At 49.2% G+C, this 20707-nt stretch overlaps 1 protein-coding gene across 1 annotated transcript; it reads right to left on the reverse strand.

Moving 5' to 3' along the window:
• Positions 1–826: 826 nt before the first annotated feature.
• Slc34a2 (solute carrier family 34 member 2) lies at positions 827–20310 on the reverse strand. The gene is made up of 13 exons (XM_090343746.1): positions 20254–20310; positions 11694–11808; positions 11455–11586; positions 10770–10898; positions 9838–9981; positions 8577–8688; positions 6720–6915; positions 6028–6123; positions 5359–5479; positions 4509–4676; positions 4123–4239; positions 3891–4015; positions 827–2882 (listed from the first exon to the last, which is right to left on the reverse strand). The coding sequence occupies exons 2-13, from the start codon at positions 11803–11805 to the stop codon at positions 2250–2252; spliced, it is 2085 nt and encodes a 694-aa protein (XP_090199872.1). The 5' UTR covers positions 11806–11808; positions 20254–20310; the 3' UTR covers positions 827–2249.
• Positions 20311–20707: the final 397 nt, after the last annotated feature.

Raw genomic sequence — 20707 nt, forward strand, 5'->3', positions numbered from 1 at the left:
AACTGAGTCTAAGTTGTTCGTGTCAGATTGTATTGCTTGGCAAGAATTCAAGAAATCACCCTACAAAGACAAAAGAAACCCAAAGACTAGTATTTGGAGCCATTTGGGGTCTGATTTGATCTACAGCTAGTTGAGATTTCTAAATTTACATGGGTGCATCTTTAGATTGTGAAATGAGGCTAGCAGAGGCAGAGGCTCTTCATTTGAAATGCCCAAGCTAGCTCTGAACTGTGATCCTCAAGATACAGTGACTCTTCTTTGTTTTGAAAATTGTAGCAAGTATGCCTGCCACAAATTTCAGTGGAGGAACTGGAGCCCTCAAAACATGAGCTACATAATCTCCACGATTCACATGTGACCAGAAAGCTCTTATATTTGCATTCAAAATTAGCATCACACAATATATGACCACTAAAGCAGGTCATAAATACTTTTAGAACCTAAACAGGCACTTCTCCCTTTGAGTTTTTAAAAAGGCCCCTCAGTAGTCCTTGGTGGCAAGTTGTGAGTAGATTCAAGAAGGCACCCACTTCCCTCTAAAGAAAAACAATTCACTTGTCTTGGGTTTGATGGTCTTTTATTTCTCCCTTCCCACAACCAGTAAAAAAAAAAATACAAAACAGACACAAGAATCTCATTTTAAAATTCAGAGTGTAATGAAAGCCACCGCCACTGCCCAGGCTTTAACTTAACATATTTACAGAGGAGAGGGAGGCGACATGGCTAAGGAATCATGTGTAAAAGGCAGCATTACAAAATATACAGAGATGTGCTGTCACACGGGAGCTCTGCTTCATTTCCAAATGAGACACCAGGAAACAAATCACACTATTTACTATATAATTTATGAAAACTGCTGTACAGATGCATGACCATAAATATGGGGCAGAAACGGACCTGTTTGGGAATTGGTATCTACATGGGGGTGGAGTCAGAAGGCTCAGTTGAGCACCCCAACCTATTCAAATGGTGGAGATGTTGAATGGGGTACACATGAGATCTTTGGGGCCTCGCTGTACTGTCCCCCCTTCCCTGGGTAAGGCTGAGGTGCGCAGGCTTGGTGAGAACAGTGATGGCTGAGGGTGAGAAAGGTGGATAGGATTCTGAAGCCAGATACCAGTGGCTCACACCTGTCATCCACCTACTCAAGAAGCTGAGATCTGAGGATCTAGGTTCAAAGCCAGCCTGGGCAGGAAAGTCCATGACTTTTATCTCCAATGAATCACCAGAGAAATTGAAGTAGAGCTTGTAGAGCACAAAAGCTCAGAGATAGCACCCAGATCCTGACTTCAGCCTCCAGGACTGGAACAACAACAAAACCCCCAAACAAAAAATGCACAAAAACCAGTGGGTTCTAGAAAGTACCTGGGGTGAGGAGTGCCGTCCTTCACGACAGCTCCCCGTGACTCACAATCATGGCTCAGTGGGCATTCAGCCAAGCTCTGGCCTCCTGTTCCTGGGGAGTTGGGAGCTTTGTGGGAGAATGCCTTGAGAAGTATCTCCCCATTACCTCCCCAGGTATTGGGCTCCAAGCACAGCCCGGGTGTGGCTCCCATCTTAGAAACCCAGAGATGCAGTAAGCCAGCCACATCTGCAGGATGAGAAATCCCTGCATGGGACTGGGGGAGCAACAGATGCCCCACACCTCGTCCAGTCTCCCAGCAGCCATCACTTTCCCTGCTCAGCTGCTCATGGGGTAAGGCCACTGGAATAAAGAGATGCCTGGGGGCCAGGAGTTTGCCTAGTGGTAGAGTGCTTGCCTAGCATGCACGAAGACCCAGTCTCGGTACCACATACATAGCAAAAAAACAGGACTGGTGCTGAGGCTCAAGTGGTAGAGCTCTAGTCTTGAGAAAGCCCCAGCACAGTGACCAGGACCTGAGTTCAAGGCCCAGGACCAGCAGAGACGGGGGGGGGGGGAGATATCTGGGCTTTATCACAATAAAGGAGAGCTTTATACACATATATACATGGACCCTTACGGAGGCCCGTGGAGAACCTTCCTCAATCCCTTGGCTTGGGCCTTGCCTTTCTAAGGAAGATGCTGGAAGTTTAACAACAGATCTGGTGTGTCCTGGGGAGTGGACCTGGTTGCCCGGTTTGTGCAAGAATTCTCACTAAGCCTTCTGGGAAGGAAAGAAGTTGGGATGGGGCTGACCTATCATCCGGGGTCCAGGGAAGGACAATGAAGGCAGATGTCACCCCAGCTTCCTCGGGTGGGGCTCGGGCCCTCCCACCTCCCGGCCAGCCTAGAAGGAAGTGCTTATGGTAATGGCTTTCATGTCCAGGGTCTCCACTGGGGCCTTTTCCCCATCCAGGGTTTCTATGCTCAAGGCTAAGTTGTCAAAGGCTTCGGGCGCCTTGACAGGGACGGCCTGGTCCTCCGTCCCCTCCTCCAGGTCCTCGCAGCACTTGCTGCAGCGGCAGCACTTGTTACAGCCGCACACCATGCAGCACACTCGGCAGCACACGCGGCAGCAGCAGCAGCAGCGCCTCTGGAAGCAGGTGGTGGCCAAGGAGATGTAGCGGTCCCAGGGCTTCAGCGAGTGCATCCACGTGGGCAGGAAGTTCCAGTCCCGGAGGCGGAGTGGCAGGATGCGGGGACAGCGGGATTGCAGCATCCGCAGGCAGACCACCAGAAGTATCAGCAGGATGATGGGCACCCCCACACCCACCAGCACCGGCCAGCCAGCCAGAGACAGACCGAACACCGCCAGTGGGGTGAGGAAGAAGAAGAAGATCAGGTAGAAGACGGCGAACCAGCGGTACTTGGCAGAGATGTTACCCAGGCCCTTAGCCAGGCGGATGGGCAGGCGGGTGAACGGGATTGGGTACCACAGCAAGATGCCGGAGATGTTGAAGAAAAAGTGGCACAGGGCGATCTGAAACACAGGAGGTTGGTTTTACCACGATTGACCATGGTTTAGTTTGCTCACTTCTTTCCAGGCTCCTGTGGATCACACCTGTAATCCTAGCAACTCAGGAGGCTGAGTTGGGCATCACAGGGAGAAGCAACGGCTTCCGACTATTACTAAACACAGGCGCAGCCTCACGTATCACATTTGCACTGTCAGAGCCACTGTAGTAAGTGCTTTAGGAGAGATGGCATGGTGGCCACTCTTATGGGACACATGAGAAATCTAGGCCCACATCCCCAGGGTCAGAAGAGTGAGGTAGGACTCAACCCAGGTCCTCTGGTCCTTGTCTACTTTTCCATGGGTGTCACCAATGACCAGGTTTGAGCCACCTTTGTCAACTACATTAGCTTCTAGTTACAAGATTGCTGACTACAACATTGATTACCAACTTCCGTATTAATTGCATGCCCAAGTAATAATAGATTGCATCAAATTCATCATTAAAATGAACCTTGTGGCTTTGTTCCTTTTCTTCATAAAAATGCCTGACCAGTGGCTTGTACCGGTAATCCTAACCACTCAGGAGACTAGAATTTGATGGTGGTTAAAGCCAGCCCCTAGACAAGAAAGTCTGATATTCTTGTCTCCAATTAGTCATCAAAATGCTAGATGTGAGCTGGGCATGGTGGCTCACACCTATAATTCTAGCTACTCAGAAGGCTGAAATCTGAGGATCACAGTTCAAAGCCAGCCCCGGGCACTAGAGCCTGTGAGACTCTTGTCTCCAATTAACCACCAGAAAATCAGAAGTGGTGCTGTGTCTTCAGGGGGTAAGGCGGTAGCCTTGAGCTGAAGAGCTCAGGGACAACCCCCGGGCCCAGAGTTCAAGCCCAATACAAAGAAGCTAAATATGGCTCTGTGCCTCAACGGATAGAGATTCCCCAAGAGAGAGCTGAGGAGGAAGGAGGTGGCATCTGGGTACCCCACAAGGTCTCTCCCCACTGAGCCCAGCCCTGTGGAGCAGGTCCTGACCTGGAGTGAGCTCTTCAGTGTGTTTCCTGGGCTGGCTAAGGCAGCCAGGATGGCAGTGGTGGTGGTGCCGATGTTGGAGCCCAGAGTGAGTGGATACGCCCGCTCGATGGTTATCACCCCAATGCCTGGGGAGAAAACACACAGGCACGTGAGCATGCACCTCTGTGCCAGAGTGTAGGACATAGCAAAGGTGACATGCGCATGAGGGAGATAGAGAAGAGGGGGAGCTCACCGATCAGGGGAGTCAGGGCGGACGTGAACACGGAGCTGCTCTGCACGATAAAGGTCATGCCGGCTCCCACGAGGATGGCCAGGTAGCCGGTCACCCAGGCGAAGGGAAAGGGGAAATCTACACGGTAGAGGAGGAGAAGGAAGAAGACATGGCACATTACACAAAACAGTGAATCTGAACAACTCCCGACACAAGAAGCCCAGTCATCTAGAAAACCTGCCAGGGACAAAACCCATGTCCTGGCTCTGGAGTTGATCTGACTTTTCTCAGGGCCTTGCTATCCACCAGGGCAGCTGATGGCTCTTCCTAACCCTTCAGATGCCATTCTGAAGGGGACCCAAAGGAGCCCCTCCGCAGTGGGCAGGGCGGGCAGAAAGTGCACTTACCAGTGTTGAGGGTCTTCTTGATGACCGAAGCCACCTGCCCTTTGAGCACAGAGCCCAGGAGTTTGACGATCAGGATGAGGCACCCGCAGAGGACCAGCAGAGAGACGGCAAGCAGAATCGCGCCCACGGCGAGATCGGGGAGGTCGAAGTTCACAAAGAGGTGCTGGCCTGCACACACAGAGCAAGTCTAACTAGGAGGCAGAGAGCTGCCCCAGCACAAGAGGCTTCCCGGCCTAAAGTAGAATCTTCTGAGCATCTAGACCTATGGCAGCTCAGAACATGACCCTTCCCAGATTCCTTTGCAGTGGAGGACGTCACAGACTCCTTGCCTTGTCAGTGCCTTGCACGGGGCCTGCTATGTAAAGGACCCATGGTGAATGTGTGTCTTATGGGCCCACTTCAACCTTTTTTTTTTTTTTTTTTTTTTTTGCCAGTCCTGGGGCTTAAACTCAGGGCTTGGACCTGAGTTCTGTCCCTGCACTTCTTTTTTTCCAGGTTAGCACTCTGCCACTGGGGCTACAGCACCACCTCCAGCCTTTTCTATGTGATGCTAAGGAATCAAACCCAGGACTTCAGGCATGCTAGGCAAGTACTCTGACTAAGCCACATTCCCAGCCCTCCTCAACTTTCATGACCCCAGAGACACTGACAAAGGGTTGCCCTTTCTTTGGGGCACTGTATCAGTCACCTCCTTAATCCTTAGCAACCCCTTCTTTGAGAACAGATTCTTTCATGCTTGGAGTGGGTTCAGAGCTCACTCAGTGCCTCTTACCACCCTGCACACATAAGCAATGCCCGTCATAGCAGCCTCCCTCTAATCCTGGAGACCAACTGTCTGAGTGCCACTCACATTTGGCAATGTTCTCCTTGTGGGTCACATTTTTGAGGGTCCAGGTTTGGGTGCCATCCGTCCAACAGAGGGAAGAGGAAGTGCAGTTGACCGGTGAGGGGACAGTGACATTCTGCTCAATCTAAACGATAAACATGAGAAACGGCTATGGCATCCACTTTTGGTAGAGAAAGGGCAGCAGTAAGGGAGAAGGTAAATGCTGAGCACATGAGGAGTATTGCAGCAGGAGCTGTCTCCTTGTGTTGCTTTCACATCTGGAGACTGCAGGAAAGCTCTTGGACAACTAGCTGGGTTTTTTTCCCTTGTATTTCAGTCTCTAGTTTTGGGCACACAATGAAAAGAAACATGAACACGTGTGCACCCTCACAACCCTAGTGCATGCAAGGAGAGGAAAGAATACTGTGCAAGAGTCTGGAAAGTAAGAGATTCTTCCTGTTTCCAGCATCTAGCACAGTGGGACATACCCTTCCAAAAAAAGCACAGCAGAAAGATAGACAAGGAGAAATAAACCTTGTCCACACATCAGGAACAGAATGACAAGCCAGTTGTTTCTGGGGCCCAGGATAAGGCAAAGATGGCTGCTGGCACCACTGCTCAAGCCATCTGCCCTATTTCTGTAAGAACTTAGCTACCAAGATTTACCCGTTCAATACCATTTCTGAAGCTTACCAGACTGGTGAGAGTTTTGCACCAAATCTTGATCAGACTCTTGTTCTGGGCTGTAGGATCATTCATTGCAATTTGGTGGATAACATTTTTATCCAGCTGGGGAAGAAAATGGGTAGAAACAGTCAGTAGGGCCTGAGAACTGGTTTAGGGCAGAAGTGGAAGGAGGCAGCCATGACAGACAAGGACCTCATACTTATGCCCATTCTTCCCTCCCTCCCTTTAGTGCAGACCCCAGACATTAGCAGAGATGCTCAGGAAATGAAAGGTTTTATGACAAGGGCCCTGGTATGGACCTCACAGGCAGAATGACAGAAAACCAGAGGGTAACACTGGAAGCTTAGGTCTCCTTCTGTCTCTTTCTCCCCAGGGCACCATCTTTAATGGCTTTCATTTTGATCTGGCTGGAAGATGGCTCTCATGGAAAGGGCAGTAATCACTCCCCTTTGCTTGGTATCAGATAAGACAACTAGTGAGGCCAGAAAAGTGGTCTCAAGTTCTCCTGGAGAATGGACTCACCACGCCTCACCACAAGCTAAAAAAAAAGCCACATATTGAAGCCAAGGCAGAGAATACTATCAAGTGTCCCTAACTTCTGCCTCCCTTGGCCTTTGTCAGAGGTTGCTACCCCCACCCCCAGCACTCATCCCTCTTTAGGCTCAGTGGGGTGGGACAGGGCAGGAGGACAGTGGTACCTGGATAATAAGCTTTGTGAAGGGATCTGTAATGACTTTCAGAAGGGCTGGGGCGTCCTCGCCATTCTTGAAGTTGAAGGTTTCCACCACAAGGTTGGTCAGTATCTCCAGGTAGTGGGTGATCGCCTCCAGGGGCAGAAGCACCAACACGGACAGCCAGTTGAAGAAGTCATGGACAGTGGCCCCCGCAAAAGCCCTGGGAGAGGGAAACCCCAACAGCCAGATCAGCCAGCACCCAGATAAGCAGCAGGTTTTGTGTGTTCACAGGTGTGTAGTCCCGAGGGGGGAGGTGCAGTCTACAACTGGTGCAGATAGATAAAAATCCCTGCAGATTTTCTCACTGGTAAGCAGCACATTTGCCTAGCAATCATAAAATACAGGGTTTGACCCAGCACCCCCCCAAAAAAAATTGGAAAAAAAAGTTGCTGTTTTAGTACCATATCTGAGAATATTTAAAGCTTCCCAATTCCTAGTGAGAAAACTCCAGGTGAAAAAACTCGGCTCTAGATTCTTCCTGCAATATGCAGGAACATCAACATACCCCTAAAACCAGATGGTTTGTGGACTTGGGAGAGATTGAAGCAACTAATAAAAAAGTGGGGAAATACTTAACTTCACTAAGAAAAGAAATACATTGAGAGTACAAATGTTCACTACTATCTGTTGTTTCTTTAAAATATTATTATTCTTCCTGAAGAGGGGGATTTTAAGGCACCCTCGTGCAGTTGCCATAGTAGAATTATTTGTATAGCCGTTTTCTAAACAACATGTAAACATTCGATGCAGTCATTATTCTAGAAACAGAAGGAAATAACCCAAAGCACTAAGAGAATGATATTGGAAACAGATCCACCTGGTGCCAGCAGCAGTCCTTCACTCAGGGATCTAAATGTCCTACGTGATGTCCCCTGCGCTTTTGTGAGGCAAAAAGGTAATCCATCCAGTAGTGACCAGAACCCCAAATGTGGAATGCAAACACCTCACTGGAACCCCAGCTGTGCCCCCTCCCTGATGTCACCTTGTCGCCTTGAGTTTCAAGGTGAGTAAATTGGGGTGTAGGAAAGCCTGCTTGGCTTCATGAGAATTGAAACTAGGAAAACGCCCTGTTTAATGGGTATTGTTGTGGCCATTGGGACCAAATGAATGGCTCCATGCTGGCTGCTAACTACAACTTCATGAGCAGACAGCTGACGTCTGTCTTCCCGCAACCACACTGTGAACACATCACATCCACACACTGGGGGATGCATGGAGAAACTCTCCCCAGGGATTAGAAGAAAACCCAGGAGTTACACTTCATTTCCACCTTAACTTTTTTCCCTTTTCTTCTTTGTTTTAGCAGAAAGGATTCACCTCACCTATTCCACCTGCTCTAGTTTGAGATCTTCTATGCTCACAAAACTCTATTCTTTCATTGGCAGGCAAGTGAAAAACAAAGAAAAAGTGGCACTGTTGATCTGGCCAAAAATAAACATTTTAGGAAGTTATAATTAATTATGATTCAGTGAGACAGTAACTCATACCACCCAGCGGGTAGAATCTAGCTAGAACTTGCCTTAAGTGAGGCTAGACCGGGTGCCAGGCATCTTGCTAAATACCCACCTGCCTGACTGTTAAATCCTTAAGATAACACAATGGTGATGGATACTGTTATTATCCTGCCTCTGCACACCAGGAATCAGAGCTGTCAGCTTAGAAGAATATGGTTCCCTCCCTGCTGGACTCCTTGCACCTCCCCCAGAAGCTCTGGCAATGAGCTGACCCGCTTAGGAGCCCTAAATGAAGAGAGCTACCGGGCCTTGCTCCACGCTCCCCAGGTCTCAGTTGCCGAGGAGAAGTTGGTTCCGAACATCCTACCTTCTGAACTCACTCCGGTCTCCTGCCTGCATGAGCGCCACGATGGTGTTGGTGATAGATGTCCCAATGTTGGCTCCCATGATAATGGGGATAGCAGCTCGTACGGTCAGCACTGGGGGGGGGGGGGGTAGGTAGGAGGAGAGAAGAAAGAGCAGGTGGTAAGTTTAAGAAGGTAGCCTCTCTCGGACTGGACTCACATCAGGGTCCTCAGAAGCAACTGCTCTGAGCCTCTTGGAGGTTAAATTGACTCAATACAGAAAGCTAAATATGACCTCTTAGTTTTGGGGTGCCCGGACAAGTCTCCCAAAGCTCCTCCTACAGACTGACCCCAGTGCCTTGGATTCCTCCCTGCTCCCTGTAAGGGATGTAAGGCCAGCTCACGGGAGACCAGTGTTTGGGGATGTAGGTCAAATGTATGTAGCATCAAGGCTCATGGTAACATGCTAGACATCAAACACGTGCACATTTATGAGACCGATTCCTGGCAGGACATGGCCAACAAAATCTGTGCAAGGCTGCAGTTCTGACACACAGGAGTCGTGTGCTTGGCTCATGCCTGTACCCTAGCTACTCAGGAGGCTCAGATCTGAGGGTCGTTGTACAAGCCAGCAAAGCAGAAAAGTCCATAGCAGTCTTATCTTCCAATTTCCAGCAAAAAGCAAGCAGTGGAGTTGTGGCTCAAGAAAGAATGTCTTGTCTAAGAAACAGTTACTTTTAGCTCAAATGGTGGTATGTATTGAAAAGCGATCGGTTTAAACTGGTCCCCCCTCACAAGCTTTTTCAACCTAACCACCCACTTACCAAGCAGCTGGGAGTTTGAACATTACCCCCAGTCCAGTTACCCCAGCACCAGTGTGTGGTGTGATTAGACATGCTTCATTGAAAGTACTGATTCAAGTTCCAGGTATGCGTACTAAATCGATGGAAGCGATCAGTATTGGTGGTGTTCACGTGGCCCATGAGCCCTTGAGAGGCAGCTAGGGCAATGAACGAACTAGCTTTAGTCAATTACAGAAAGCAGCCACTCCGTGGTTGGTGGCTGCTGGGCTGGGCAGATCCATTGATCTACAGAATTCAGCAGGGTCACAAAACATCAGGATGATTTTCAGCCCCAGCCATCCACATGGGACCAAAATGGACGTTTCCCTGTTGCACAAGGTGAGCAGACAACGGAGCTCTGGCCTAATAGGTCTGAAGAAGGCTCCAGGCTATTAGGGCAGACAGGGGTCCTAGCGATTGATTCCCAGGTACCCAGACTCACAAGAGGAGGCCACCATGCTGACGATGATCGACGAGGAGGTGCTGGAGCTCTGCACCATGACTGTCACCAGCACCCCAATTACCAGTCCTGCCACCGGGTTGGACATGATGGAGTTGTTGCTGAAGAACTGCCCAGCCACCTTTCCTGAAAGACAAATCAGGCACGTGGTGAGACAGAGGATGCGGTGGGTGTCGGGTCTAGATCACACTCCAAAGTCAGCTGGTGATAGGGTAAGAACCCAGCGATGAGCCCTGCTGAGCCCTGTGGGGTTCTGCTTTTATCTTCCCTGCACAAGCAGCGGGGAGGGGTCCTGGCTCCTTTTGTCTCTTTACCCTTCAGCTCTCTTCTTACCTGTGGTCTAATCCACAAGCCCTTCCCTGACCTGCCCTCAATTTTAGGGCCCAACAAGGTACCTGATGTCCTAAGCTTTCTGCCTGTGGAATTTTCCCAATGCAGCAAAAGATGGATTGTGGCTCCTGAGCGAATCTTATTCTTCTGTATCTCCTAGCTCCAGGTTGGCTTTGATCTTTCATTTTTGTTTTGGCCTATGACAATATTCTTTCTTTCCTCCTAATCTCTAGGCAGAGAAGCTGAGACAGGAGAGACTCCTCAGATAGTAGAGGCTAAACTGGCTTCCTGCCTGGTCTTATGAACAAAGGCTGGTAGCTTCGAATGGATTCCAGCCCTGGCTCATGGCCTGCCTTAGATACCTGAGCCCGATGCAGCCGTATTTATAGGCCTGCATTCTCTTCAACACAAATGGAGGATACAGACTTACAAGATGATCTGGGGATGGACTCTAATCCTTCAATCCTATACAAATATTCAAAAACCATGGCTTCAGAGAGCTTGTAAGTTGTAACCATCTGAACAAAATCTGCTGACAACATCCACAACCCCTTGGCCCCAGAACCAGAGCCCTGAGTCCTTACCTCCAACCAACTGGAAAGCACTGCTTAGGACATCCAGAGAGCACACAAACAAGTACAGAAAGCCCAGGAGCAGAATGAGTTTCCCAATTCCTGTGAAGACACAGAGAATCTTCCCTCTGGTGTCCCTCTCTGCAAAAAAAAAGAAAAGAAAAAAAGTCAGGCAAAGGGCTTAGTGGGTGCAGGACTCTAATGAGAGTTGCAATAAGCTCATGACTCCCTCCCTCCTTCCCCACTGGCCAGCGCCATGTATCTTTGTGGGTCTAAACAGCCTGGATGGGTGGTGGTGGTGACCACTGCTGCAGCTTAAGGCAGTTTACCCTGTCACTGAGGGGTGAGTTTAGAGCACTTACACCTCTAAGAGCAGGGTCAGAGCTAATGGCTACACTGCACTTTCTAGAAGGAGATTGCTATAGTAATCACAGACATAGTGGAACCTCACTTTGGGGCCCCGTGCATCCTTGGCTGTTGTTTTTCTCTGTTCACCTTCAAAGTGATCCTTGCCTCTTCCTTGCCACGGATCTCCCCCCAACCACCACTACCACCGTCACTTGTTTCAACAGTCCTCAAGACAATGGGCAAAGGGCCACAGTGGTACCCTTAGCCAGGGTCTGGTTGGCAGGGAATCAGCAATGAAAGAGTGGCACACAGGAGATGGGAGATGTGGCCCCACTGGCCTCCAGCTTACCTGACCACTTGATCCCAGTGTCTTGAAGCTCAGGCAGATCCCAGGGGTCCACCTCAGGGGTCTCCTCCACCAGGGTCGCCGTGGAGTAGGAAGGCAAAAGTTCAATCTTGGGTACTGGAGTCCCAGCACCATCTGTCAGAAGGAAGCAGCAAGGCAGATGAGTAACCAGACCTAATTAGGTCTCAGGCCTCAGAGCTGACAGACTCGGGTCCCTGTTGGGGGGGTGTCATCATACTCACTTTTGATGATGTCCTTGTCCTTGGTTGTGCAGGCTGGCTGCTCACCTGAACCCTCTTCGTTGTATTTATTGGGGTTGGGCTGGGCATTTTCCAGCTCTGGCCAAGGAGCCATGGTCTGTGAATGGGAAGACAGAACTTAAAGGAGCAGTGACAGTTTCAAAGCTTCTACTCTGGGAGTAGAGGAAAGAGGATTGGACTTTATCCTGATGAGTGTGGCATTGGAGCAGTGTATTTTGCCCCTAGAGTCCTCTCTGGGGGCCCCAAAGTTTGTTGCTAAATAGAGATCATTCTACTCTCCAATCTAGATTGCAGCACTGTCTGTCTGGGTTTGTCTTACTTCTGTCTGTCTTACCTCGGCTGATTAATCAGACAAGGGATGCATATCTATCCATCATCCATATTATTTCATGGTAAGGTTAGGTCCTTAAGACCCCCCCCCAACCTATTCAGATCACACACAAGTCACTGCTGATTTGCATGTGGTCTGGCTCGGTGGTGTGTCACTTCCTGTACACGTCATCTGTGCTTGCTCATCCTACTTCTTTACATTATCACCTGTCACCTTTGGTGAGACTACTGGTGTGTTGGGCCTGGTTTAAAGCCCTGCAGTGTCACCCAGTAGGTGCACATGCAGGCTAGATCCTTCTATGCTTGAGTAAAGAGTGTCACTTTCCATTTGAAAAATGTTTATGAGATTAATGATGCGATTAAGGCCTTCGGAAGTGCCTGGCGTGAAGCCTGCTTTCCATTAATAGCAATTATTGTGCCACACTGCCTGGGTTAATGACCCTTTATCAGAACATTGTCTTCTGTAAGCTTCTAGACTTCCTGGTCTCTTCTACAATGCCTCTCTCAGTGAGCCTGGCTCTTGACACACTTGAAGTTCACTCTGTGCAGTCAGTCCCTGTCCTTTGACAGGCTCAGACAAAGCAATTCAAAGAACAGAAAGTCTCAGAACTGGGCTAGCTAAAATTCAAGCGTTAAAACCAGCATATGTAAATTAAAAGTGACAACCAACCATCCAATGCCAATAATGACTTTTTCAAAAAAAATAATAATGCACTATGCTGGAGAAGATGTAATGAGATAACATTTCTGGAAGATCTAAAAACAGTTGGCAAGCAGCCACCATATCTTATATATATTCATCCTGGCTTCCTGCCCCTCATTTCTCTTCTAAGAATTGGGAAGCCAGGAATATTAACTCTCAGAAGATCAGAAATATTGTTCTGATCAGTTTGGAGAGGACTTCCCAGAATCTGGGTCAGTCTTTTTTCCTCTTCCTGCATTAGTCTATTTCCTGCCTACAAGGACTACCAAGAATGGGACTTTGCCTTATTTACTGCTGTGCCTCAGGCCCTGGAGCTCAGAGACAATGCCCAGTGAATACTTATGGGATGGAAGCAAAGCTCAAACAGTAAAGCATCTACCTGGCAAGGAAAAGGACCTGAGTTCCAACCACAAAAACAACAAAAACTAATTGAAAATAAGTACAATCCAGACCAAAGGGTATTTGCATGCCATTAAAAGATTCTAAGAAACCCAGGAAAAAACTCTAGATAGCAAAGAGAAGACATTTTGGCCCCTGTCCCCATATACTCCGAGCAATGTAAACAAGATCCGAAAAGGGTAAATGGAGAAATTAGGACTGACTTTCTCCTGCTGGAATTTTCAGCTTTAACCATCACAGCAGCTGCCACTTCTTGCTCTCTGACCTAAATGATCTCTCCAGATATTCCTCGAATGCACAGGTTCAACGTTTGAGATTCTTTCAATCATGGCAACTGACAGCCTGCAAATCCCACCAGGACTTTCTGCTGCTTCCTAGGAGTCTCTCACCACGGTCTCCTGTGCTATCTCCCTCCCCAAGCCTGGACTTCAGCAACTCCTGCTCTGTTGAGTCAAGCCCCTAGTTTAGCCCAGACTTCACAGGTAAGCTCTGATGCAAATCGTTCTGACTCCCATTTTCCATTGTCCTCCACTCACCCCACTACCATAGCCCATTGTAACATCTGCATTCAGCAGATGCTGCACTCCATCTCTATGCAGGAAAAAAAGAAGGATCATGGCTGCAAAAGAAGTTCAAGAGAAGAAGCAGACTTCTGGCAAATGAGAGCCAGTTCTGAAAACAGAGCTGTCAGTGTGGCCTGGGCCTTGTCTAGAATCCTGGGCCGTGACAATAGCATGACTCACCTTCCAGCCATACTGATTCTGCTCATGGAATTGGGGAGAGGGGAATGTGAAGTCGTTTGGCTGGTAGATGATTTACACTTGAGATATGATATTTACTTGGCGCAAGCTGATCTTGACCTTGACACTGACCTCTGGGGCCAGATAGTTGGGGGGACAGTCTCTTTTTACTGTCTCTCCCAGGACACTCCCCACCCCCAGCTCAGACAACCAGATACTGCTCTTGAGAGCTAAGAACATCTGTTTCAGAGGTTGAAGATCTTCACACTGTCCCCAAAGCTCAAGTTTGTCTTTGTGACCCTGAGCTGCTCTTCTTGCCTTTTTTGCTATGTGGGGAGTGTCTAGATTGGTGTTAGTCACCTAAGTCAGGTAATGAGTTCTTTTCTTTGGGGACAATATCAACCCCTCTCACTCTCCTGTCCTCACCCACAAGTTGAATGGATTGCGTTTTCAACATAGTATTTAGTGAGTACCACTTCCGCATTCGTTCACCCTTTGTCCCTTCATTTCTGTACCCCCCTTACGCTCCAAAGACTGAAAAATGAACAAGCAAGACAAAATAAACAAGTTTTAAGCCAAGCATGGTGGCGCACATCTAAAATCGCAGCCCTTGAAGGCTGAGGCAGTAGGCTCAGGAGTACAGGCCCAGTCTGTGGTCCACACCTGTCATCCCAGCTACTCACGAGACTGAGATCTGAGGATCATGGTTCAAAGCTAGCCTGGGCAGGAAAGTCCATGAGATTCTTTATCTCCAATTAACCACCATGTCACTAGAAGTGGTGCTGTGGCTCAGAGTGGTAGAATACTAGCTTTGAGCTAAAGAGCTCAAGGACAGAACCCAAGCTCAGGATCCACTAAAATAAACGTGTGTGTGTGTGTGTGTGTGTGTGCCTGTCTGTCTGTGTGTGCACACACACATATATATATTAAACAGGAGGACACAAAAAGGCTTGCAATGACCTATCCCAACGAACCATGGATCTCTTTGCAGGAAGACTCTAGAAAATACAACCTTCTAATACTTCTTTCTCCCATAATCCTAACTAAGCCTCTAGGATTATAAGCATTCATAGTGCTCCCTGCACTGTTTATAAGTTCTGAGGGCACAGGAACCCTTTTATACGTTTCCTTTCAGGGCTTCATGGAATAAACATATGGATAAACAAATGCATATACACTGCTTGTACTGGAATTTGAACTCAAGGGCTCCTGCTAGTTAAGCAGGTGCTCTACCTCCTGAGCCATGCCCCCCTCAGCCCAACACTTATTTTTTGCCCAACACTTATCTTTCTTTGAAGGAAGGAGTTAGGTCAGGTTTACTGAAGGATGCACTTGCCCATATTAATTATGATGACCAAGTCAACCTGAACCTTCCTCATCAGCATATGCAAATCAGATTGGCCCACATCAGTGGGATGGAGCAACTGGGTCAAGAAACTGCAACTCAGATGCCAGGGCCACCCCAATGGGGAAACTCACCAGCAGTAAACAATGAGGATGACAAAGATTAAACAAGGAGCGAACAAGCTTGCCCAGAATCTACGATACTACGTAGTGAGTGATGGGTAGATTTGCACCTTTGTGCACAAGCTGTACAGAAAGGAACAGGGCGTGATGGCATGAGACCCATCCAGCAAGAATGTCTCCTCAAGGTCTCTGCGGGAGGCCCGTGTCCACCTCAGAACTTTTAACCTAAGCCAACAGCATGGGAAAGAGGGAAGAGCACACGTTCTCCACGCCTACCTCTTGGGAATCCTCAAATTCCCTAATCTCAGTCCAAGGATTTGTTACAAGTTTCCTCTTTAACCGACATTGGGCCCAATGTGACACTGACCTCCTCGGATTTACTTCAATCGGGCCCCTTCATCTCCACGCTATCACTTTTGGGCTCACGGTTGGATGTTGGGAGCTCAGGAGACAGACATCTCAGAGAACATGAGCCCTGGAACGGCCAGTCCCTCCCTCCCTTCCTGCCCTCTCCACCCTCTCAGCTCTCTGCACCTAGATGTGTGGAAATACAGGGCACCTGGCATCCACCCAGGCAACTCCATTCTCTGCAGCTCAGGTACACTTGCTCTTCACGCAGCTATCCCATCTAACAGAGCCCCAGTTTGGTGTAGGCTGACCCAGATCCCATTTACAGAGACTACAGCTTAAGAGCTCCAAAGTAAAAGCAGAGCCTGAAGGAAAGCAACCCTTTATGGCCAGCCGTGGGAATGGATGAGTCATTTCAAGGAACCTTAGGGGTCCCAGGCTGTGCCAGTCCTACTCTGGCATGCAGTGATGAGAGTCACTGGTAAGAGCCTGGGTTTCACTGTGTGTGAACCTGTGAATCTCCAGGCTTCCATGTCCTCATCTGAGAATACTCTGCCCATCAATCACAGTGCATAGGTGAGGCCCAAGCCCAGTTCCTGGCAGAACAACCCCTTCTGACACGCACTCGTTAGGAGCAGGAACTCATCTGCACTCTACTCTGCTCCAGCATTCGCAGGTCTTCTTCAGGACTCAGCACAGTAGCAGACAATCTGACAGAGCAATGCTTGTGACCTCAGTCGTACAGCAAGAAAGGGCTTCTTTCCAGAAGAAGCCAGATAGGAACCAGAGGCAGAGAGAAATGAAGGAACTTGCCTGAAGTCATACAGCTGCCTGGGTGTGGTGAATCCAGATTGCCCAGTTCCCAAGCCAGAAGCCTTTCCTGAGCTGGGGCCAGTGAAGAGGGATGCAGGGAAAGAGTCCCCCATGTCCATCCAAGCCACAGGGCACAAGGGGCTGAGATGCAGCTCAACAAAGGCCCTGGGGGAGGGGAGACTGACCCGGAGGACCAGTCCGTAGAGGTCATTCCTGTGTAGTCAGTCATTCACTTAGCCAAATACGCCAGCCAAGAATGCGGTAATGACAGGCTACCCGAGTACCACAAAGGCTCTGGGCATACCACAGTGCTGGACTCAGCAAACCTCAGTCTTTTAGGAATCTACTGAGCATAAAGATGGTACTGAATAAAGCGGACAGAAGATGCCACCTGAATTTCAGGTCATGTTGGACTTGAACCTGAAGGAGAGGGCTCTGGGCACCTTTTCTCTTTCTCTGCCTCCCCAGGGCCACACAGCAATGCATTCTTGCCACCAGCCAGGAGCAACAGGGCAAGGGGTGGGGGAGAGAATGATGCTAATGCCCAGGGAAAAGGTCCAATACAGTGGCCCCCAGTGGGTGGTCACACTTGATCCCCTGCCCCTACCCCATCTCTACAAATGACTGCGTGTGGCTCACTGTGGCTCTAGTTTTCAATCCCATTCATGCATTCTATGGCGAGAGCCACAATTATTCTTCCTTGTGACCCTAGAAGAAATCTCTGGGTTATTCTGGAACTTGAGGAACAGGGAAATACAGAATGCCTGCAGTCACCCAGCCTCTGCATCTTTCGTTAGTCCAGCCTCTCCAGTCAGGACTGTATACAGCAAGCATCCATACTCAAAGCAACAGCCAGGGCCACCCAAAGAAATGAGCAGAGAGCCCAGGGGCGGTGGTCCTGCATTCGCTGGCCACGCAGACAAGATGGCACTGGGGACAGAGCACCGGATCATACTAACCAACCAAATTCTTAACCAAGTATTTATCAGGTACTTTCTGTCAGGTACTGAGGTAAACCCTGGACCCAAATAATGTAATCTCACAAGAACTTCAAGTTTTTAAAGTTCCAGCATCAACTCTGTTCTGCAGAGGGACAGCTTGATTTTGTATTTATCTTTGTGTCTATGTCTGGTATTTGAACCCAGGGGCCTCTTGCTATTATTTAGCTTCCCGCCCCCCTCCAGGCTGGCACTCTACTATTTGATCCACACTTCCACCTCTAGCTTTTTGCTAGTTAATGGATAAGAGTCTCATGGAATTTTCTGCCCAGGCTGGTTTTGAACCTTGATCCTCAGATCTTAGCCTCCTAAGCAGCTAGGATCACAGGTATGAACCTAGGACCTGGTATTTATCTGTAGATGCTAACTTTACCAGTAAGGAATGGGGGGACTGAGGCACAGAGGAATTCATTACTTAAGTCACCTAGACACCATGGCTTCCCTTCATAGACAACTCACACCTTTGCCGTCCAGGTCTCTCTGGAGACCTGGGAACTCTCCAGTACTTTCAAGAAATGAACAAAACTAACAATTCCAAAACAGTGATAAATAGCTTGTTTGCTTTAGATAGAAAATAATGCCCAAGGGCAGAGAGGTGGCGCTCTGGGAGAGGGTGGGCAAAGTTGAAACCATGCTAGATAAAAGTATGCATAAATACAAACAACTGCCCTGGGCCATCCGTTGGAGAGTGGCTTCAGAAGGATCCACATTGGAAATTGTATCTGAGTACTTTAACTGGGTCCAGTAACCAAATTAGCACTCATATTTATGATGCTTAAAGATAAACCCAGCGTGAGCATGGGAGCCCACATCTGGAATCCCAGCACTCAGAAGTCCACAGCAGCAGAGTTTAAGGCCAGCTTGGGCTACATGGCTAGCAGGTTCATTCAAGGCCAGACTTAGCTACAGAGCAAAGCTGTCTCAAAAGAAACAACACCCAAGAGCTCACTCCTGTCATCTTAGCTACTTAGGAGGGTGAGATCTGAAAGCTAGCTGGAGGTCAGGGAAATTCTGTGAAATTTTGGCCAGTCCTGGATTCTATATCTGACCTTTTGCTCAAAGCTAGCACTCTACCCCGAGTCACAGTGCCACTTCCAGCTTTTTCTGTTTACGTGGTACTGAGGAATGGAACCCAGGGCTTCATGCTTGCTAAGCAAGCATTCTACCACTAAGCCAACTTCCCAGTCCCTCTGTGAAACTATTATCTCCAATTAACCACCAAAAATCTGGAAGGGGAGCTGTGGCTTAAGTGATAGCCTGGAGCAAAAAGAGCTCAGGATAAGCCTTAGGACCTGTGCATGCCCACATGTGCATGCTTATGCACACACACATGCACACACACACACACACACACACACACACACACACACACACGGGCTGGGGATGGTAGAGTACTTGCCTAGCATGTATTTTATTCTTAATATGCAATAAATCTCAAATCTCATAATGATCATGTATGTCATTATACTAAGAGGCTTAAAGGGGGGGCAAAATGGAAATTAGAAGCATCTTGTCATTTTTTTTAATGGAAATCCCATTTTATTCAAACCACTGGTCCTTCATTTCCTATCTGAAGTCAGGCTATTTGTGGGTCTATTTTGTATCTAACTGACAATCCAGCCACCTGTCCTCTTCCTGCTGAGTGTTTGTTTCAGTGAGTTTCAGTGAGAGGGCTGAATGATTTCGGAGGGGGGTACTTTGTTTAACATCCAAATCTACCACAAAGCATGCCTTTCTTGTCATCATTTACAAGCTTACAAGAAAACAGAAAAGGTCATTATCAGCTGGGCCAGCACAAAAGCTTCAGTCTTCATGCACAATAGTCACTGCTCTGACCACAGCTTGTGAAGCGCTGTCCAATACCAAACAAGCCACAGAGCAGCCAGCGCAGGAGGGGAATGGGGAAAAACAGGATAGACAAATGGGGCCCCGATGTGTGGAACACTCGCACCTCGAGTTAGTCTCTTTCCTCTCTCGGACCAGCCACCTGACCTGTGTCTCCTCAGACACATGTACACATGCCAAGTCATCAGAACCCTGCCTGCTACCTGTTCCCTCTTCAAACAGAAATTGAGGACTCTTCTCCCCAGGACAAATGGGAACAGGAGACTCTTTACTGACTGCGGCCACCCTAAAGGGAAGAGCAAAAGTGATCTGCCTTTCTGTCACCTTAGATCAGTGACTACAGACTAGCACGTGCCAGTTGCTCTAGGGGCATAGGGGCAAAACTGACTGCTAGAGAAACTTTCAGTGCAGGGGAGATAGAAAGGAATCCATTCCTTTTCAAATGCTAGCCCAGGAAAGGGAAAAGTCCATGAGACAACAAAAAAAGCCAATGTGGTGGAGTGGGACATATGGTAGAGCCTTAGCCTTGAGAGAGAACAAAAAGGCTCAGTGACAGCATTCCTGAGTTCAAGCCTCAGTGAAGGAAGTAAGGAAGGGAGGAAAGAAGGGAGGGAAAAAAGGGAGGGAAAGAAGGGAAGGAAAGACAGAAAGGGAGGGAGGGAGAAAAAGGGAAGGAATGGAGAGAAAGAAAGAAAAAGAAAGAAAATAAGAAAATAAGAAAGAAAATAAGAAGGATCTGGACTGTGGGGTGGAAATTGCTAGTTTTCTCTTCTGCAGCCCAGTCCGTGCCAGCGGGATTTGTGCAGCTGGTCTCCGCGTCGCGTCCACTAGAACAGAACTGGGTAAATCAAGGGAAGCAAGTTGCTGAGAGCCCGCAGAGGAGAGCGGCCCGTACTCACCAGCGCTCCCTTCGCAGGTGCGGGACTGCAGGAGGCGCCCAGGTGGAGCGCAGCTGCGCCCCGGCCGGCCGTATATATGGCGAAGGTGTTGCGCAAAGAGGCCGGCGGCCGTCGCTGTCATCACGCCCCTCGCACATTCCAGGACCGCCCGCCGCCGCCGCCGCCGCCGGGGCACTGCCTACCTGGCGTCTCCCGGAGCCCATCGTGACCTCCCCGGCTGAGCTCGGGGCGGGGGAAGGCAGGCGGCCGGCCCGGCTGCGGGCTGCGGGCTGCGGGGAGAAACCCCAGACAGTCCGGCCACCAGAGTGGCCTGCGCCCCGGCGGCACCCCGCGCCCCCTCGGCCGGACCCCGGCCGGCGGCGCGCTCCCTGACCCCCTGGCCTGCTCCCCTCCCTGGGAGTCTGGATCTTCCAGTCTCCCTCCCCCGGGGCTGCAGAGAGGTCACAGACGCTGG

Source organism: Megascapheus bottae, chromosome 13, assembly GCF_031878675.1.
Source record: "Megascapheus bottae isolate mThoBot1 chromosome 13, mThoBot2.hap1, whole genome shotgun sequence".
Taxonomy (NCBI): Eukaryota; Metazoa; Chordata; class Mammalia; order Rodentia; family Geomyidae; genus Megascapheus; species Megascapheus bottae.

Coding starts and splice junctions, on each gene's coding strand:
- Slc34a2 (XM_090343746.1), bottom strand. CDS start 11,805: ATGGCTCCTTGGCCAGAGCTGGAAAATGCCCAGCCCAACCCCAATAAA. Junction 10,899..11,454: donor CACTGGGATCAAGTGGTCAG/GTAAGCTGGAGG, acceptor TTTTTTTTGCAG/AGAGGGACACCAGAGGGAAG. Junction 2,883..3,890: donor CACTGAAGAGCTCACTCCAG/GTCAGGACCTGC, acceptor CCTGTGTTTCAG/ATCGCCCTGTGCCACTTTTT.